Source organism: Ostreococcus lucimarinus, chromosome 7, assembly GCF_000092065.1.
Source record: "Ostreococcus lucimarinus CCE9901 chromosome 7, complete sequence".
NCBI lineage: Eukaryota > Viridiplantae > Chlorophyta > Mamiellophyceae > Mamiellales > Bathycoccaceae > Ostreococcus > Ostreococcus sp. 'lucimarinus'.
The window spans coordinates 487,142-502,843 of NC_009361.1; the positions used below are offsets into that span (position 1 = coordinate 487,142).

The 15,702-nt window shown below is 61.3% G+C and overlaps 11 protein-coding genes across 11 annotated transcripts; 5 read left to right on the top strand and 6 right to left on the bottom strand.

Annotated features, from left to right (window-relative positions):
- Positions 1-6: 6 nt before the first annotated feature.
- OSTLU_32691 (predicted protein) lies at positions 7-1,193 on the top strand. Its single transcript, XM_001418683.1, has one exon. The coding sequence runs from the start codon at positions 160-162 to the stop codon at positions 1,183-1,185; it is 1,026 nt and encodes a 341-aa protein (XP_001418720.1). The 5' UTR covers positions 7-159; the 3' UTR covers positions 1,186-1,193.
- A 185-nt stretch (positions 1,194-1,378) lies between these two features.
- OSTLU_32692 (predicted protein) lies at positions 1,379-1,822 on the top strand (the record flags this gene model as incomplete). Its single annotated transcript, XM_001418684.1, has 1 exon — positions 1,379-1,822. One exon carries the CDS (start codon positions 1,379-1,381, stop codon positions 1,820-1,822), a length of 444 nt encoding a protein of 147 aa, XP_001418721.1.
- Positions 1,823-1,924: 102 nt separating this feature from the next.
- OSTLU_35485 (predicted protein) lies at positions 1,925-2,416 on the bottom strand (the record flags this gene model as incomplete). Its single annotated transcript, XM_001418912.1, has 1 exon — positions 1,925-2,416. One exon carries the CDS (start codon positions 2,414-2,416, stop codon positions 1,925-1,927), a length of 492 nt encoding a protein of 163 aa, XP_001418949.1.
- Positions 2,417-2,455: 39 nt separating this feature from the next.
- Positions 2,456-4,090, bottom strand: OSTLU_32694 (MFS family transporter; the record flags this gene model as incomplete). Its single annotated transcript, XM_001418913.1, has 1 exon — positions 2,456-4,090. One exon carries the CDS (start codon positions 4,088-4,090, stop codon positions 2,456-2,458), a length of 1,635 nt encoding a protein of 544 aa, XP_001418950.1.
- A 163-nt stretch (positions 4,091-4,253) lies between these two features.
- Positions 4,254-5,105, top strand: OSTLU_35539 (predicted protein; the record flags this gene model as incomplete). The annotated part of the gene is made up of 1 exon (XM_001418685.1): positions 4,254-5,105. One exon carries the CDS (start codon positions 4,254-4,256, stop codon positions 5,103-5,105), a length of 852 nt encoding a protein of 283 aa, XP_001418722.1.
- On the bottom strand, positions 5,106-6,737 carry OSTLU_32696 (predicted protein; the record flags this gene model as incomplete). The annotated part of the gene is made up of 1 exon (XM_001418914.1): positions 5,106-6,737. One exon carries the CDS (start codon positions 6,735-6,737, stop codon positions 5,142-5,144), a length of 1,596 nt encoding a protein of 531 aa, XP_001418951.1. The 3' UTR covers positions 5,106-5,141.
- A 245-nt stretch (positions 6,738-6,982) lies between these two features.
- OSTLU_32698 (predicted protein) lies at positions 6,983-9,461 on the bottom strand (the record flags this gene model as incomplete). The annotated part of the gene is made up of 1 exon (XM_001418915.1): positions 6,983-9,461. One exon carries the CDS (start codon positions 9,459-9,461, stop codon positions 7,149-7,151), a length of 2,313 nt encoding a protein of 770 aa, XP_001418952.1. The 3' UTR covers positions 6,983-7,148.
- A 240-nt stretch (positions 9,462-9,701) lies between these two features.
- OSTLU_35737 (predicted protein) lies at positions 9,702-10,388 on the bottom strand (the record flags this gene model as incomplete). The annotated part of the gene is made up of 1 exon (XM_001418916.1): positions 9,702-10,388. The coding sequence occupies one exon, from the start codon at positions 10,386-10,388 to the stop codon at positions 9,702-9,704; it is 687 nt and encodes a 228-aa protein (XP_001418953.1).
- Positions 10,389-10,589: 201 nt separating this feature from the next.
- OSTLU_16184 (predicted protein) lies at positions 10,590-12,191 on the top strand (the record flags this gene model as incomplete). The annotated part of the gene is made up of 1 exon (XM_001418686.1): positions 10,590-12,191. A coding segment is annotated over one exon (1,602 nt), but the record flags the coding sequence as incomplete, so codon positions are not given.
- Positions 12,192-12,335: 144 nt separating this feature from the next.
- Positions 12,336-13,205, top strand: OSTLU_16185 (predicted protein; the record flags this gene model as incomplete). The annotated part of the gene is made up of 1 exon (XM_001418687.1): positions 12,336-13,205. The coding sequence occupies one exon, from the start codon at positions 12,336-12,338 to the stop codon at positions 13,203-13,205; it is 870 nt and encodes a 289-aa protein (XP_001418724.1).
- Positions 13,206-13,236: 31 nt separating this feature from the next.
- Positions 13,237-15,528, bottom strand: OSTLU_32702 (predicted protein; the record flags this gene model as incomplete). Its single annotated transcript, XM_001418917.1, has 1 exon — positions 13,237-15,528. The coding sequence occupies one exon, from the start codon at positions 15,526-15,528 to the stop codon at positions 13,267-13,269; it is 2,262 nt and encodes a 753-aa protein (XP_001418954.1). The 3' UTR covers positions 13,237-13,266.
- Between the last annotated feature and the right edge of the window lie 174 nt (positions 15,529-15,702).

Below are 15,702 nucleotides of genomic sequence, written 5' to 3' on the forward strand. Positions count from 1 at the left end.
TGACGACCACCGCGAGCGAAACGACGCCATTCGACGACGCGACCGCGGTTGAAACGAACGACGACTCGACCGTCGATCGCGCGCGCGCGCGACGGCGGCGCGCGCGCGCGAGGCGCGCGCGCGGAACGAATCCGAATCGCGCGTCGGTAATCGAACGTCATGACGGATGCGCCGAGCGCGTTCACGACGAAGCTGGCGTCGCTGAACGGGAGCGCGCAGTCGATCGAGACGCTCTCGCACTGGTGCATCTTTCACAGGAAAAACGCGCGGACGCTGGCGGGGACGTGGGACGAACGGTTGCGCGCGGCGGCGTCGAAGCAAAAGTTGCCGTTTTTGTACCTCGCGAGCGATATCGTGCAAAAGAGCCGGAAAAAGGGACCGGAGTGGGCGGACGCGCTGGTTGGGTACATGCCGGATGCGTGTAAACACGCGGTGGAGCACGGAGACGGGACGACGACGGAGAAGGTGAAGAAGTTGTTGCGCGTGTGGGGCGAGCGACAGTGCTTCCCGGGGGCGAGCACCGAGTCGTGGTTGGACGGCGCGAGCGACGGTGGTGGTGGCTCGACCGCGGTGGCGGCGAAAGTCGCGGCGCCGGCGGCGACGAGCGCGGCGCCGGTGGCGAAAAAGAACAAGAATGATTTGGCGGAAGTGCCGGCGCTGAGCGGCGACAACGCCGCGCTCGCGAAACTTTTGGTCAAGATGGAGAACGCCGAGCGCGACGTCGCCGCGGCGAGCGAACGCTTCGATGCGGACGTGCGAGAGGAGCTTTTAGACGAGACGAACGTAGAAAACGCGGAGGACCCAGTCGGGATGTTGCGAGCGGTGCAGTGCTGCGAGAGCGCAATCGTCTTCAAGCGAAACGCCGTCGACACCATGACGGAAACCTTGGACACGCTCGAGAAGAAGCTCCGCGCCGCGCTCGCGCGCGTCGAAGCCGCGCGTGAATCTCAAAGCGGCGTCAACATGGGCGAACTGACGCAAATGATGATCAAGGCGCTCAAGGCGCGTAAGAAGGCGTCCAAGCGAAACGCCGACTTCATCGTGCGACAAATCGCCAGCGAAGCCGGCGACGCCCCGCTTCCCGAGCCCGTCGATTTCGACGCCGACGCCGACAATTACGACCCATCGGACGCGCCGGACGAATACCATCCCCCCGACGAGTCCAACAAGCGTCCTAGACGTTGACGCGCGACGCTTTTAATTTTCAGCCCGCCGGCGCCCCGTCCCCGTCGCCGCGTCGTCACACCGCGCCTCCCCTCGCGCGTCCCGACGTCGCTCGCGCGTTCCGTCGCCGTCCCATCGCGCGCGTCCGCGCGCCGTCCCGTCGCGCGCGCGTCCTCGCCGCACAGCGCGACCGTTGAGCGCCCGCGCGCGCGTCATGTCCGCGTACCCGCGCCCCGCGCACCCGTACGGCGCGTCCGCCGCGGGACTGACGTCGCGCCCCAACGCCTCGACCTCGGGCGGGGAGTTTCACGTGCACGTGGGCGCGGCGAGCGCGATGGATCTGGACGACGAAGTCGCGGGACTGCGAGGCAAGGTGAAGATGCTGAAACAAATGTCGAATCAAATCGGTGAAGAAGCGTCCGTTCGCGGGTCGTTGATCGACGCGCTGAGCGTGGACTTCAGCTCGAGCGACGCGGCGATGAAAGACGTGCGGAGGAAGGTGGAACACGCGTTTAAACAGGCGAAGAGCGGACATTTGATGGCGCTGATGTTCTTCGCGCTGTGCGCGTTCTTCGGAATGTTCGTCTTCGTCAAGTTTAGCAAGGTGATCTCGTACCTGGTGCCGCGCGGGACGGGACAGAGCGTGCGGCATCACTGACGGCGTTCGCTCGAGCGGGCGTCGAATGGGCGCCGTAGCGTTAACAATCTCTAGTCTTCGTAGCGCGGTTTTAATTCGCGAGACGCGTTCGCGTCGTCTTCCTCACGCCTTGTGCTTCCTAATCTCACACGTAAACTCCGTGATCCCAACGCTATCGCCGCCGTTCTCGCAGTATTCGAACCATCCGTCGGGATCTTCGCTCAAATCCACGTCTCGCCACGTCGAACCGCCCTCGCTCTTCACCGTCGCGCCCTTCGTCGGGTAAAACTTTTCCAACTCCAGCCCTCGGCACTCGAATCCCATCACCGGCACCCACGTCCCCGACGCGTCGATGACCCCTTTCGTCGTCAAGCCCTTGACGTCGACGAAGGACACGCTGGCTTGCTTTTTAGAGTCGGGAAACTTCATCACAAAGTTGGCTTCGCCTCGTGAATTTTCCATCTCGACGACGTCGTCGGCGCTCATGAAGACGCCCTCGCGCGTTTCATCGCTCTGGGAGTCTTTGACGTCGAAGCAGTAGTGATAACCGGCGGGGAACTCGACGCTCGCGACGTTTTCGAACTCGGCTTTGCAGTACAGAACGAGGAGCACCATGTTGTGGAGACGCTGCAAAATTCTAATTCAAGCTCTAATTCACGCGCGAGGGGACATTTCGATCGCGGTGGTGGTGATGGGTTCGTCGTTGAAGTCGTCTTCGCGATCGGCGTCGGCGACTGGAGTGTGGGCGTAGCCGTCGGCGTGCGGGTCGGCGCCGCCGAGACGCTCTTCGTACGTCTTGTGCACGCCGTACCCAGCGGTGGCCATGACGATGGAGACTAAGATGAGCGCGAGTTCGGCGCTGGCGGAATCGGCGATGGCGGCTATCGGGACGCCCATGACGTAACCTAAATCTCGCCAGAATCTAACGACACCTAAGGTGGAGGCGTAATGGCGCTCGTCCGGCGCGTGGTCGACGGCGGCGGCGGCGAGGACGGGATACGTCACGCCCGTACAGAAGCCGAGAGCCACGGAGGATAAAGTTAAATATGCCAGTTGCATAGCTCTGAGTTCTGTCGCATCGGGGCTTCCGGACATGAACTTGCCGTGGAAACCAGCACCGAACGTGGCGACGAGGAGCGCCACGGCTCCGCCAATCAAGCCAAACGACATCGGCAGCTTACGTCCGATTTTGTCGCTCATCAACCCAGATGCGATTTGGGTGAAACCTTTCATGAACGAGTAGCACCCAGTGAAAAAGTCGCGCTCGCGTCCGGTTAACCCGAGTTGGTCGCGCGCCCACACGGACATGAGCCCCCACGCCACGGCGGTTTCAAAGTTTGCGCAAAACGCCGCGTAACACACGACGGCGGTGTTCTTATTACGCCACGTCGTGCGAATCATCGCCTCTTTCAAACTCTCGTTCGGCGCGGGTATCACCTGTAGGGAACCGCCGTCGCTGCTTTCGCAATCTCGCCCGCGCAACTCTTTGTCGTCCTCTTCTGGAATTTCGCTCGCCCACGCGACGTCGAAACGCCGCCCCGCCGCCAACGTCGCCAACGTCTCCTTAAATACGAATATCGACACCAACAAGCCTATTAAACACATCATGAGCTCGATGCCCATCGGCACGCGCATGTACCCATCGCACGCGCACTCGCCCACGCACGCTTTCACCCAATCGTCCGCCACCGCGCACGTCTGCGCCGCGTTCGCCGCCGAGCACGCCGCCGACGGCGTCTGCGTCGTCCACGCGCACCGCACCCCCGAGCGCTCCATGGAACCGTAAAACTCTGCGAAAATTGCGATCGCGGTGTATCCGATCGTCTCGTTCAACCCCGACGCGAACCCTCTGCGCGCCTTCCCGCACAGGTCCACGCTCGCGAGCACGAGCGCCGTCCACGTCAACCCTTGCGCGCTGCCGAGGAAAAACGCCGACATCGTCACGACGCCGAACGATTTCCGCGCTCCCGCGATCATTCCCAACGCCGGCGCCGCGATCGCGACGCTCCATCCCGCGACGACGACGCGTCGCCGTCCGCGCGCGTCCGCCACCGCGCCGACGACCAAGTTCGCGCAGCTCTTCGCCAGCGCGAACGGCAGCAAGAACGACACCTTGGCCGCGGTCGACGTCTCCGCGAATTCCCGTCCCGCGGCGTCGAGCGACGCGAGCTTGTGCAGCTGCAGCGCGCCGCCGAGGAGCGTCGTGAGCGCGCACGCGACGACCAATTGGACGTCGGCGCGACGAGTCCAGCGCGGCGCGAGCGCGCGCGACGCGTCCGCGAGGCGCATGACGCGACGCGCGCGCGAGGCTCGAACGCGCGGGCGACGGCGCGCGTCGCGCGGCGCCGCGCGCGCGGCGCCGCCGCGCGCTTCTGAGTGCCGCGACCGGGACAGCGCCACTCTGCGCGCGACATCGCGACGCGACGCGACGCGACGCGACGCGCGCGACGCGATGCGCGACGACGCGACGCCCGACGCGGTCGAGTTTCGCGGCGTCGACGATCTCGGACGCGACGTCGGGACGCACGAAGCGTTCTGGGCCGAGGTGGCGAAAAAGCGCTCGCACGGCGCCGACGGGAGCAAACCGACGTTTTACGCGAAGGGGATCGAGTACTGGGACGGCGTCGCGCCCGACGTCGACGGCGTGCTCGGTGGGTTCGCGCACGTGAGCGCGCCGGACGCTCGGGACAACGCGAAGCTGCTGGAGGACCTGCGGGGACGGGGACGAGGCGGCGCGAAGGCGAACGGGACGAAGACGACGGCGTTGGATTGCGGCGCGGGCGTCGGACGGGTGACGAGCACGTTTTTGATCGAAAAATTTGATGAAGTCGATTTAGTGGAGCCGTGTCGACACTTTTTGGACGCAGCGGCGGCGGATGCGTTGGTGCGAGGGGACGGACGCGCGGACGGGCATCGCGCGAAGCGCTTCGTCGCGGAACCGTTGGAAAGTTTCGTTCCGGAGCGCGAGAGATACGACGTGATTTGGATTCAGTGGTGCATCGGGCACTTGACGGATGATGACTTCGTGGCGTTTTTGCGTCGTTGCAAGGATGGTTTAAGGGAAAACGGCGTCATAGTCATGAAGGAGAACAACGCGGCGAGCGGATTCATTTTAGATTTGGAAGACTCGTCCATCACTCGTTCGCACGAGTATTTGCTGCACATCATCAATCGCACAGGCATGCGCTGCCTCGAGCATCGTTTGCAGACTGGGTTTCCACCCGAGTTGTTCGCGGTTCGCATGTACGTCATAGTCCCTTCGTCCTCGTTCCGTCGTGTTGGAATACAAAATTCTTCTCGCTAGGCTATCGTTACAGTGTACAGTATCTCTAATCATTATTCATATAGGGGATTCTTCCCACACCACATCGCTCGCGTGGTCCATCTCATCGTCTTCCTCCATGCTCAGCCGGAGGTACTCTCCGCGAGCGAAGCGGTCCCATTCCGTCAAGTGCGGTTCTTCGCGCTCTTGTCGCATCAAGAACGGATCCCTCGTTTCAAATGCGATGAACTTGTTCATGTTGAAGAGAACGTTGAAGAAGTTGCCACTCATCTTGCTCGATCGTAAGTCGTTCAGAGTCACTCTCGCGTCGACTTCGGGCTTGAGCATATCCATCATTTGACACAAAATATCCTCGAACAGGACGGGTTCTTGCGCCAGGCATTCCATGCGTTGAATCTGTTCCTCATAAAAGTAGTATATCTCATCTCGCGTGATGACGCCGTCGTGATGAGTATCGATGCATTTGAACCAGTAATCTAGCGCTAGCGGATGGTTCTTGTTTTCTTCACTCAAAATGAACCAAACAAAGTCTTCGTAGCTCATCTTCCCGGGCACGTCTGATTTGAACGGCCTCCCCGCCTGGTCAAATATCCTCGCCACGATTCTATACGTCAACGCGTGATTACCGTAATGCAATAAGTCTTCACGATTGATGAAAAAGTCATGGTCGGTATCGAGTTCCCAAAACTTGCAGTAGATGACGTAGAAATGCTCGTACGAAAAGTACTTCAACACGCGGTTGATGTCTTCCTCTTCTTCGGCGAGCAACATGTGCTCAAGCAAGTCTGATTTTCTCAACTCTCGCAGCGTCAAACGCCCGTTCCAGGTCGTGTTGCACTCGTAAAATATACGATAAATCACCGTTTCTACGTAACGTTCCTGGAATTCGCGAGTGGTCTTCAAAAAATCCAAGCCCGGATGCGTTTGCGTCATCTCCGTGAGCACCTCGGTAAAGTCTGCGTGTTCCAACGCTCGAGCGTTTGGTCGTCGCAAAATTTCAAACATGGCTGAACTCACATCCTTCTGCCGACGAAGCGTAGAATTCCAATAACTAAACCATTGCTCACGCGTGACGACATCCGCATTCGCCCCGGCCACGAGCTTCATCACACGTTTGGCGAAATATCGCGGCAATCCGACGACGTCTCGAACCACTCCCGCGAATGCCTCTAAATTCATCCCAGTCAAGTGTCTTTCAAACATGCGCTCCGCCAACGCGACCTTTCCTGCGTTCACCTCTTCGCTCAAGCCTTCACCGCCTGGCTTGTAAAACGTCGGAATCGAGTGTGGCTCATTCGTCGCTCGAGTGAACAAAGACGCCTGCCTCGACAGCGGTCGCCTCGTAGGCGAAAACGCGCTCGTACCGTACCTCGACCCTTTCTGCGGGCTCCTCGGTGGCGTTCCTATCGCTGCAGCGACGTTTGCGTGCATCGCACCGCTCTTCGGCTGTCGCAGCGGTTTCCCGGCCTTCGCATCCTTCAACAGTTCGTACACCAAGTTTTGGCTCTCCGCCATGGATAACCAGTTTAAAAATAACTCGTCCAACTTCAGCTTACTGGACGGGAATTTCGACGCCGCGCTGATGTTTTCGTTCCCTGAGCGTTCGCCCAGGGGCGTTCGCGCGGGGACTTGGATGCTAAGAGACTTGGACATGGTCGACGGCGTCCCGGTCGTGAGGTTTGAATTTGAATTCGTGATTTGAAATCAATACGACTCGTGCGTCGAGTCGACTGCGCGCGATCGACTGCGCGCGGATCAATGATCCTCGACGCGAGTGTCTCACGGATTGCGCGTGTCACACGCGCGAGCGAGGTCGCGAACGACGCGCACTGCGGACGAATGCCGAAAATAGAAAATCCGGCCCTTTTTGTTTGGGACGCCGCGTCCCGGACGCGAGGGAGTACAGTGCTTGTTCAAATTTATTGCAACATCGTGCGTATCATCAACTTCAAAACGGCGCGCAATGGCGCGCATACCAAAAATAAACCGACGAGCGGGTGTCGGCGGCGAAGATGAAGTGTAAGAATCGCGCTGCGGCGCAAGTGCGTGCGGGGCGGTCACCAGTTAGACGGTCGTCGCCTCGGTTGGTACGGGTGGGTTCCATTTGGCCTCGTACGTGCCGATCGGGAGAACGCCGACTTGCTCAGCGATAGCGTCGTCAAACTTCTCGGTGTTGCTACCGCTGTGCATGTGCGTGACGACGCCGTCCTTGAACACAAAGAACGTCGGCGTCGACTTGACGGCCAAGCGGTCACGCGCAAGGTGGATGGTACTCGCATTCTCGTTCCCGTAAATGCGCACGTATCGACACTTCTCGCGGTTGTCGCGCGCGCTTTGTTCAAAGTACGGCAAAAACTTCTTGCACGGCATGCAAGAGGTAAAGCCGACTTGCAGGACGACGGCGCGTCCCGTGCCCATCTCCTCTTCGAGGACTTGATCGACAGCGGCTTCGGTGTGCAACACTTGCGCCACCTCGGTCCCGATCACCGACTTATACCAGGTTTCGAATTGATCGAACGTTACTGACGACTCGCACTGCACGTCTATGTCGCAGACGAGCTCACGAACTTCGTCTTCGGGCAGGCGCACGCCCATGGCGGCGACCATGCGCACGAAGGCGTCCAAATCAATGGCGTCATCGTTAATGTCACCACCAAACTTCTCGAAAAGCTCGCGAAGTTGGATAGCAGACACGAGTTGCGGCGATCGGCCGACTTCTTTGCCGATCGCAGAACGCACGCGACGAATATCAGCCATGTACCTGAATCGGAAAGAGCCACCCGCGGCGGCGCCTCGCACGCCTTCGAGAGAGTTGGACCCGCCTATGATGAGCGGAGCAGCCGCCTTACCAGCTTGCACGACGCTCAGCTTTGGCACCAGATGCGACCACTTGTCGAAGTTTCTCGCCGCGCTACCGCTGACGACCCATCGTTCCAAGCCACCGCGAGCGCAACGGCAGTTCTCGACCTTGGCCAAGTGCACCGCCATTCTCGTCGCCCATGCTTTCCACTCTTCTTCATCCTCGCAGTCATCAGCCGGAGGCTTAGCGTTCGCCCACTCTGGTTCGATCCATGAAATGGCGAGATCGGCTTCTCTGAAATCAGCATTCGTGCGAAGAACACCGTCTCTGAAGAGCGCGACGTGTACAGCTTCGTGGCCGGCGGTGACGACACCGGTCAAACCGCTCATCGCGTTGTCGGGATCGTCACTATCGAGGGTTTGACCAATCTTGACTCGTCTAGCGGCGTCGCCCCACAAGTCTTGGTGACCGTAACCGTGCGCCTCGGCACCCGTGACGACGGTGACGTCCAAACCGACGGCGTTGCGCAACAGCTCCTCGGTTTCTTCGCGTTCGCGGCGTCCCTCGAAAGGGTTCAAAGTTTCCATCGCGGCGTACACGCTCGTGCCGCCCAACTTCTCGTCAGCGTGCCAAACACCCGGCAACGCGACAGAGACGGAACCTTGCCACTTCAGCTCCTTGGTGAGCGAGCGCAAAGCCGAGCCGACGGCGTTGATATCCAGCAGGGCGCCCTCGTCCAACGGAGCGGTGATGAGCTCAGACTCGAGTTCACCCGTGCGCACGTTCACGATCGCAGCGCTGACGATGCCTCCACTCGCGTACGCGCCAAGAATCGCTCTCGGGCCTTCGGCATATACCGATTCAAACGAGGTTTCCTCCTCCGCCCCGCGCGCGTCCTCGTCCACCTCCATGTCGGCGATACCCCGGCATTCATCCCCCTCCGCGCACGACGCCTTCTCTCCTCGCATCTCCATACCGACTCGTCCGAGCGCCATCACCCCAGCCCCCATCGCGCCTCCAATCTTCAATCGATTGCTCGAGATCAACTTATACAGCACGCTCGCCGCGAGGCTGATGGCCGGCATCGTCGCCAGCTTCACCGCCCAGCCCATGCCAACCTCCGCGAACAGCGCCTCGATCGCCGGCAATCCTCGCAGCGGTTCGCTTTTATCGCGTTTCAGCACGTGTATCGTCTCCATCGCCTCCGCGAACGTCACGCCTTGATGTTTCTTCGCGTCGTACGCCGGATCGCTGATGTCCACGTACCACACCTTGCCCTCGCCCCTCCCCGTCCCCTCGAGCGCGCTCTTCAGCGTCTGGCACACCGGGCACGCGCCGTCGTACAGGTACGCGTACTTCCAGTTCGCCGGTTCTTCGTCCGCGACCTCGGCGTCGTCGCTCGTCGCGCGCGTCGCGAACGACGCGCGACGTCGGCGCGCGACCGGCGCGACGTCGGCGCGGCGGCTCGACGGCGCCGCGCGCGCGCCGCGCGTCGAGGCGGACGTCGCGGCGCCGCACAAAGATCGAGGCGCGCACGTTTGCGCGCGCGCGCGCGCGAGCGGCGCGGCGCGCGGCATGGCGAGCGGCGCGGTCTGCGGATACCCTCCGGCGGGCGTTAAACCGGGTTTAACGCCGGCGCGCGGAGAGACGCGGAGAGACGCGGAGAGAGGGAGACGACGCGGAAGACGACGGCGAACGAAACATGGCGCGTCGAAAGACGCGAAAAACGTCAATCGTTCGTGGTGCTAATGAATTCGATTGTGTTACACGGGTGGACGCCGCGCGGTCGGAGACGGCGCGCGACGCGCCGGAACGCTTTAAAACCGCTCGGCCAAGCGCGCGGTGACGGCTCGCAAGCGCGAGTACACCTTGCCCGGAGGCGAGCCTAAGATGAGCGAACAAATCGCGTCTCGCGCCACCTTGATGTTCTGAAACGATCCTAAAATCCGAATGTGCTGATCGGCGATGACGATGCGCGTCCGCGTCGCGTTTTCAATCGTAAACTTCGTCTTTCCATTCTTCCCCGCCAATCGCCCGATCCCGCGGCTCATGTGCTCTCCCCGCAGCGTCTTCACATCCTTCACCTCAAAACACTCCAAGTACAAGTCATCCAACCTCAACAGCGCCACCGCGTCTTGCACGTCGAACCCGAGCAGAAACGCCTGCACGAAATCCGCGCTCTTCTGCAGCGCGCTCTCGTCCTCCGTCCTCTCCGTCGTCTTCAGCTCCACCTTTTTCGATTTCAGATTCATCCGCACGTCGATCTTCATCTGTTTCGTCACCGGTTCGTACAGCGCCATCCAGTGCTCTCGGAGCGGCGCGAACCGATGCGCCGGGACGTTCACCTTGCGGTACTCGTGTTTCGTTCCCTTTCGCGTCTCCGTGGGCGCGCCGAGCGGCGCGTACACCGGTCGCAGCGCGTCCGCGTCGTCGGCGACGATCGCGCCCGAGGCGTCGACCAACTCGCGCGCGTCGCGCTCCGTTCTCTTCGTCACCTTCGGCATCGCGCGCGTCGCGGTGGCGCCGTCGCGCCGTCGCGCCGCCGCCGGGACGACCCGTACGGCGTCCCCTAATTTCACGAAATCCTCGTCGTGACTGTTTGCGCACACGCGACCGACCGATGTCGCATCTCAAGACTCGAGTCTACACACGGAACGAAGACACGCCCGCGCCGCGACGCGCGTCGGCGCAGACGCGCGCGCGCGATGGCGCGACGTCGGACGCGCGACGGCGCGGCGCGCGTCGCGGTGGCGTGCGTCGCGCTCGTCGTCGCGCGATCGGTGCGCGCGACGACGACGGCGTCGTGCGCGGCGATGCTCGACGACGACGACGACGCGCCGCGGACGACGTACTCGAGCGCGCGGCGCGCGGAATCGCGCGAGGTGCGGTACGGGACGTCGTGGAACGCGAGCGGGGAGACGCGGGCGCGGGAGGACGGGGTGACGCTGCGACTGACGGCGCCGCCGTGGTGCGGGAGCACGCGAGCGCTGGCGCTGGCGCTGGAGCGCGAACTGGCGAGCGAACCGAGCGGAGGGGCGAGAGTGCTGTGGGAACGACCGTGGAGGCCGGAGCGGGAGGCGACGGGGGGGGCGATCGGGTCGTGGAGCGCGCCGCGGGCGGAGTTTGAGCTGGCGGACGCGAGCGGGACGCGCGTGCGATACGGCGGCGAGTGGAGCGCGGCGGGTCTGGCGCGCGCGGCGAGGACGCTGAACAGGGAGACGATGGGAAAGAACGAGAGCGTCATGACGCTTTGGCCGTTCGTGCGACTGCGAGATAAGTACGCGGTGGCTGATTTTTTTGACAACGGCGCGGCGGAGCTGGCGGTGGTGGTGTTGGATCCGTGCAAGTCGGCGGACGGGTGCGCGTCGACGGCGTCGATGCGGCGACTTCGCGCGGCGATATTGGAGCGCATCGGGTACACGCCTAAGAATAGACTCGGCGTGTTGATGGGCGCGGACGCCTGGCGCATCGGTACGAAGCTGCTGGACGAGTTTGACCCGGACGACATCACCGCTGTCGCCTTCGTTCGAGGCGCGTTGCACTCGGTATGGATGGGGAATAGGAAGAACGAGACTTCGGTCGAGCGATGGATCGATGAAATCAATAACGCGACGGTATCCACCGTCGTGCGACGCGGATTCTTCAGCCTGAGTGAGTTCAGCCCGGCGGTCGGCGCGCGGAAGTTGGCGATGATTTTTGCCAACGAAGCGAACGAAGATTTAGACGCTTTAGGCGTACACATTCATCACCTCGTGGATTCGAGTAGTTTAAACGCCACCGTGGGCGTGGTCGACACCAGCCGTGGGACGTGGTTGCTGTGTCAAATCACCGATAGTTGCGACGATTCCGGGGACGACGAGACGTCGCGGATTCAAGTCGCGCTGATCGACGTCGAAGAGGACTCTATTCAAACGGTAAACGTGTCCCCGCTTCCCGATGGCGCGCTGTCGGAGACGCGACCATTCACGCGGTCGGCGCGAAGCGTTCCCAAAACGCCCGCGGGCATGACTCCGCCTCGCGTGCCGCACATCGCGCGCAACCAACTCGATCACAAAGCTGCGCAAACGATGGCGCTTCGACGACAAGGGAAGTTTTCCGTGCTCTTCTCCTCGTCCGCGTGTGCGTTCTGTCAACGCTTTCTTTCGCTGCTCAACGCGGCGCTGGGCGATCTGGACTACCGCGCGCTCGTCGACGGCACACAAACCGCTCGAGCGTTCCAAATCGACTGCGCCGTCAACGACTGCCACGACAGCTGGGACGCCGAAGCGCAATCACTCGTCGGACGCGTCCTGCGCTACCCAACCTTGGTCACCTACGACGGCGCAACCGGCCGCATCGCGCGATACACCGGCGCCATGAACGCCAGAGACATCGCAGAATTCTTAGCCAATGATTTGTAAAACGTTTCTCCGCCTCGCCGCCGCGCGCGCCGCCGCACACGTCGCCGCGCCATGCCCGCGCGCGACCTCCTCCCCCGCGTCGCCCGTCGCGCGCTCGCGACCGCCGCCGCCGCGCCTCGGGCGTTCGTCCCGCCTCCCCTCCCTCCCTCTCTCGCCTCGTGCGCGCGCGTCTTCGCCGTCGCGAGCGGAAAAGGCGGCGTCGGAAAGTCAACCACCTGCGTCAACATCGCCGTCGCCCTCGCGCGTCTCGGCCATCGCGTCGCCCTGCTCGACGCCGACGTCTACGGACCGAGCGTCCCGACGCTCATGCGGCTCTCGGGTCAGCCGGTCGTGGACGCGGACGGACGCATGTTACCGATGGAGAATCACGGCGTGCGCTGCCAATCCATGGGATTTTTGATGAAACCGGGCGCGGCGGCGACGTGGCGCGGACCCATGGTGAGCGGCGCGCTGACGAAGATGATCCAAGACACGAGGTGGGGAGACGTCGATGTACTCATGGTGGACATGCCGCCGGGAACGGGAGACGCGCAGATTTCGATATCGCAGAAATTGCCGCTGACGGGCGCGGTGGTGGTGAGCACGCCGCAAGAGTTGGCGCTGGCGGACGCGAGAAGAGGGATCGATATGTACGGGAAAGTGAACACGGAGGTGGTGGGAGTGGTGGAGAATATGGCGTATTATTGTGAGAAGGACGGCACGCGGTCGTACGTGTTCGGACGGGGTGGAGCGAGGGCGACGGCGGCGGAACGAGGAGTGGAGTTTTTGGCGGAGGTGCCGTTAGACGCCACCATTCGGGAGAGCAGCGACGAGGGAGCGCCGATCGTCGTGCGCGATCCGGATGGCGAGGTGGCGGCAATTTATACGAACATAGCGCGGCGAATCATGGAGAAGACGCGGAGTTTTAGAGATGTAAGATGATAGAGATTATATTGCACAGAAGGAATCACAAGTTTTGGGCTCGAATCGGTGGCTCGAAGGATTAAATTTCATCCTCCGCTGCGAAATCGCCGAGCGGCTCGAAGTAACCAGGCGGTGTCGCTTGTTCGCGCTTGCCAAATGTGTCCTGGAACTTTTCGTACGCGCCATTGATCGCGTTACGGGCGGCATTAGGAACAGTCGTCGATAACGTACCGAGGTCATAGTTGGCGTGCACGTACATGGCGCCGTACGCCGCGACACCAAGGAAGGCTAAAAGCATGATGAACTGCACGAACATGCGACCTCGATGATGACCTCGTCTTCTTGGGCCATCGTCTCCGAGCGCCGCGCCAGGACTTGTGCATTTGTCGCCGGAAATGATGCGGAGATTCGAACTGGGCGTCGGCGGCTTGTGGTTGAGCGCGGCGCACTGAGTGTTCACGTTGTCTGAAGGCGCGCAGTGCGGCCATTGCGAGGCGTTAGGGACGTTGTAGACGCGTTCAGTCCCGTAGTCACACTCAGTATCGAACACACGCGAGCACTCACAAGTGCCAACGATAGTGTACGCGCGGTCAAAGTCTTCGTCGTTGAAGCACTCGACGTCGAGTTTTCGGCGCTTCAACTCATACTTTTGTCCCATTAAGCACCCATGGCTTCCCGGCGCCGCAGGCGACCACATCTCGTAATCCGCGGCGCCACAAACCTTACCACCTGAGATGATTTCGTCGAAGTCGACGACGAAATATGATCCACGGTTTGGATCGGCGTGCACGGATTCCGCGGTCATGCCGTGAATAATGAAGACGTGCCCCTTTGACGAGGGATCCACGCGAATGTTGTGTACGAAAATCGAATTCGCGAGCTTGAGCGTCGACCACGATTTCCCTTCGTTTAGACTGTATTCAATCACGTCCACGGGCATGAATTGCTTCGCGACGACTAGCAAACCACCGCGATTGCCGAACTCGTAGATGTACGCGCCTTTTTTGGATTCAATCCAAGTCGCCCCGCCGTCGCGCGAAATATACGTGTTGACTCGTGCCGGCTCGTCGGTGATGACGGCGTCGCCGACGTTACCCGTAGAGATGATCACGCCGGGCGCACTAGAGCGCGTGTACACGCCACCGAGTCGTCCATTCCAGTCTTCAGACGTATCCCAATCCACGGCGCCGTGTAGGTGTAAGCCGTAGCGTTCGCAATCAAACTCGTCCTCAGCGCACGCATACTTGACGCCTTCCGCATCTGTGGCGGGCGCGGGGATCTTATGCCAAGTTCCGCCTGCGTTGAACGAGATTCGCGATTCGTAATACGCGCTATAATCGCCGTTTCGAATCGCGGCGCCGTCGATGAACGCCTTGTACGAAATCTGATTAGCGATGAAGACGCCTTCCAATCCGAGAACTTTGGCGAAATCTTGAACAAAGCTACCGCCGGAGTCTTTGACCATGGTGCGCATGCTCATCGAAAAGAACGACATGGATTCATCCGATGCGTAGAGCTGGCTCATCGGTGCCCTGGCTTCGATGGCGCTGGTTTCAATGTGATCGACGGCGATGAAATCTGGACCGGCGTCGTCGGCGTGAAAATCGTAAATCTCAAACGCATTCGCCGGCAAATTCATCGGGAAGCACGCCGTGTTGAACGACTTGCCTTGATTGGTCGATATTTTGAGCACCACATTATTCGTGTTTACCTCGGACGACGGATGATTTTTCGCACCGTGTTTGTGATAATCTGCGCAGTCGGGCGGCGACGCCGTATAAACGTCGCCATTTAAAATCTCAAACGCGTTTGCGCATTGCTCCACGAGCGTGTGCGTGGAGAACAAATCTTCAGATCGCACGAAATCAATATTGTAATCCCATGCACCGCGATACGCGGCAAACTTCGTCCCATCGCGAAACACAGTGGCGTAAATAGGAGGATACGGCCCCGCGCCGTCGTCGGGCGCCCAGTCGAAATCCACAAACGACGCCACCTTACCCTTAGAATTGGCCACCATATCCGTCCACGTCTTCCCCAGATCCCCGCTCGCGAGCAATCTATTCACCCGACACGCCATTCCTCCCGGACCCGGCCCCGCATCGCACGTTCGCACGAAACTCAACAGCCATCCCGCTCGTTTCGGATGCGGCCTAATCGCGCCCATCGCCCGTCCGCGTCCTCCCGGCACCACCTCCCCGGGATTCTTAAAGCACCCCTCCTCCCCGGTATGTGACACCTTCCCACACGGCTGCGTCCACGTCGTTCCCAAATCCGCGCTCGCCCAGTACAGCTCCCCCATCGCGTCTTGCAGTATCAACTCGGGCGTCGACTTGAGCATCGCTCCGCGTTCGTCCGACGCCCCCGCGATGAGCATCGGCGGCGCTCGCAGCCGCGTCGAGCCGCTCAATTTCGACATCAACGACGTGAACGTCTTCCCGTCGTCTTCGCTGTACAGTAATTCGCGCGCGTCCGTGACGACGAAGACGCGTCCGTTCGCCGCGCTCTCGTGTCG

Excerpts from the sequence above, each read along its gene's own strand:
- OSTLU_32691 (XM_001418683.1), top strand. The coding sequence starts at position 160 with ATGACGGATGCGCCGAGCGCGTTCACGACGAAGCTGGCGTCGCTGAAC.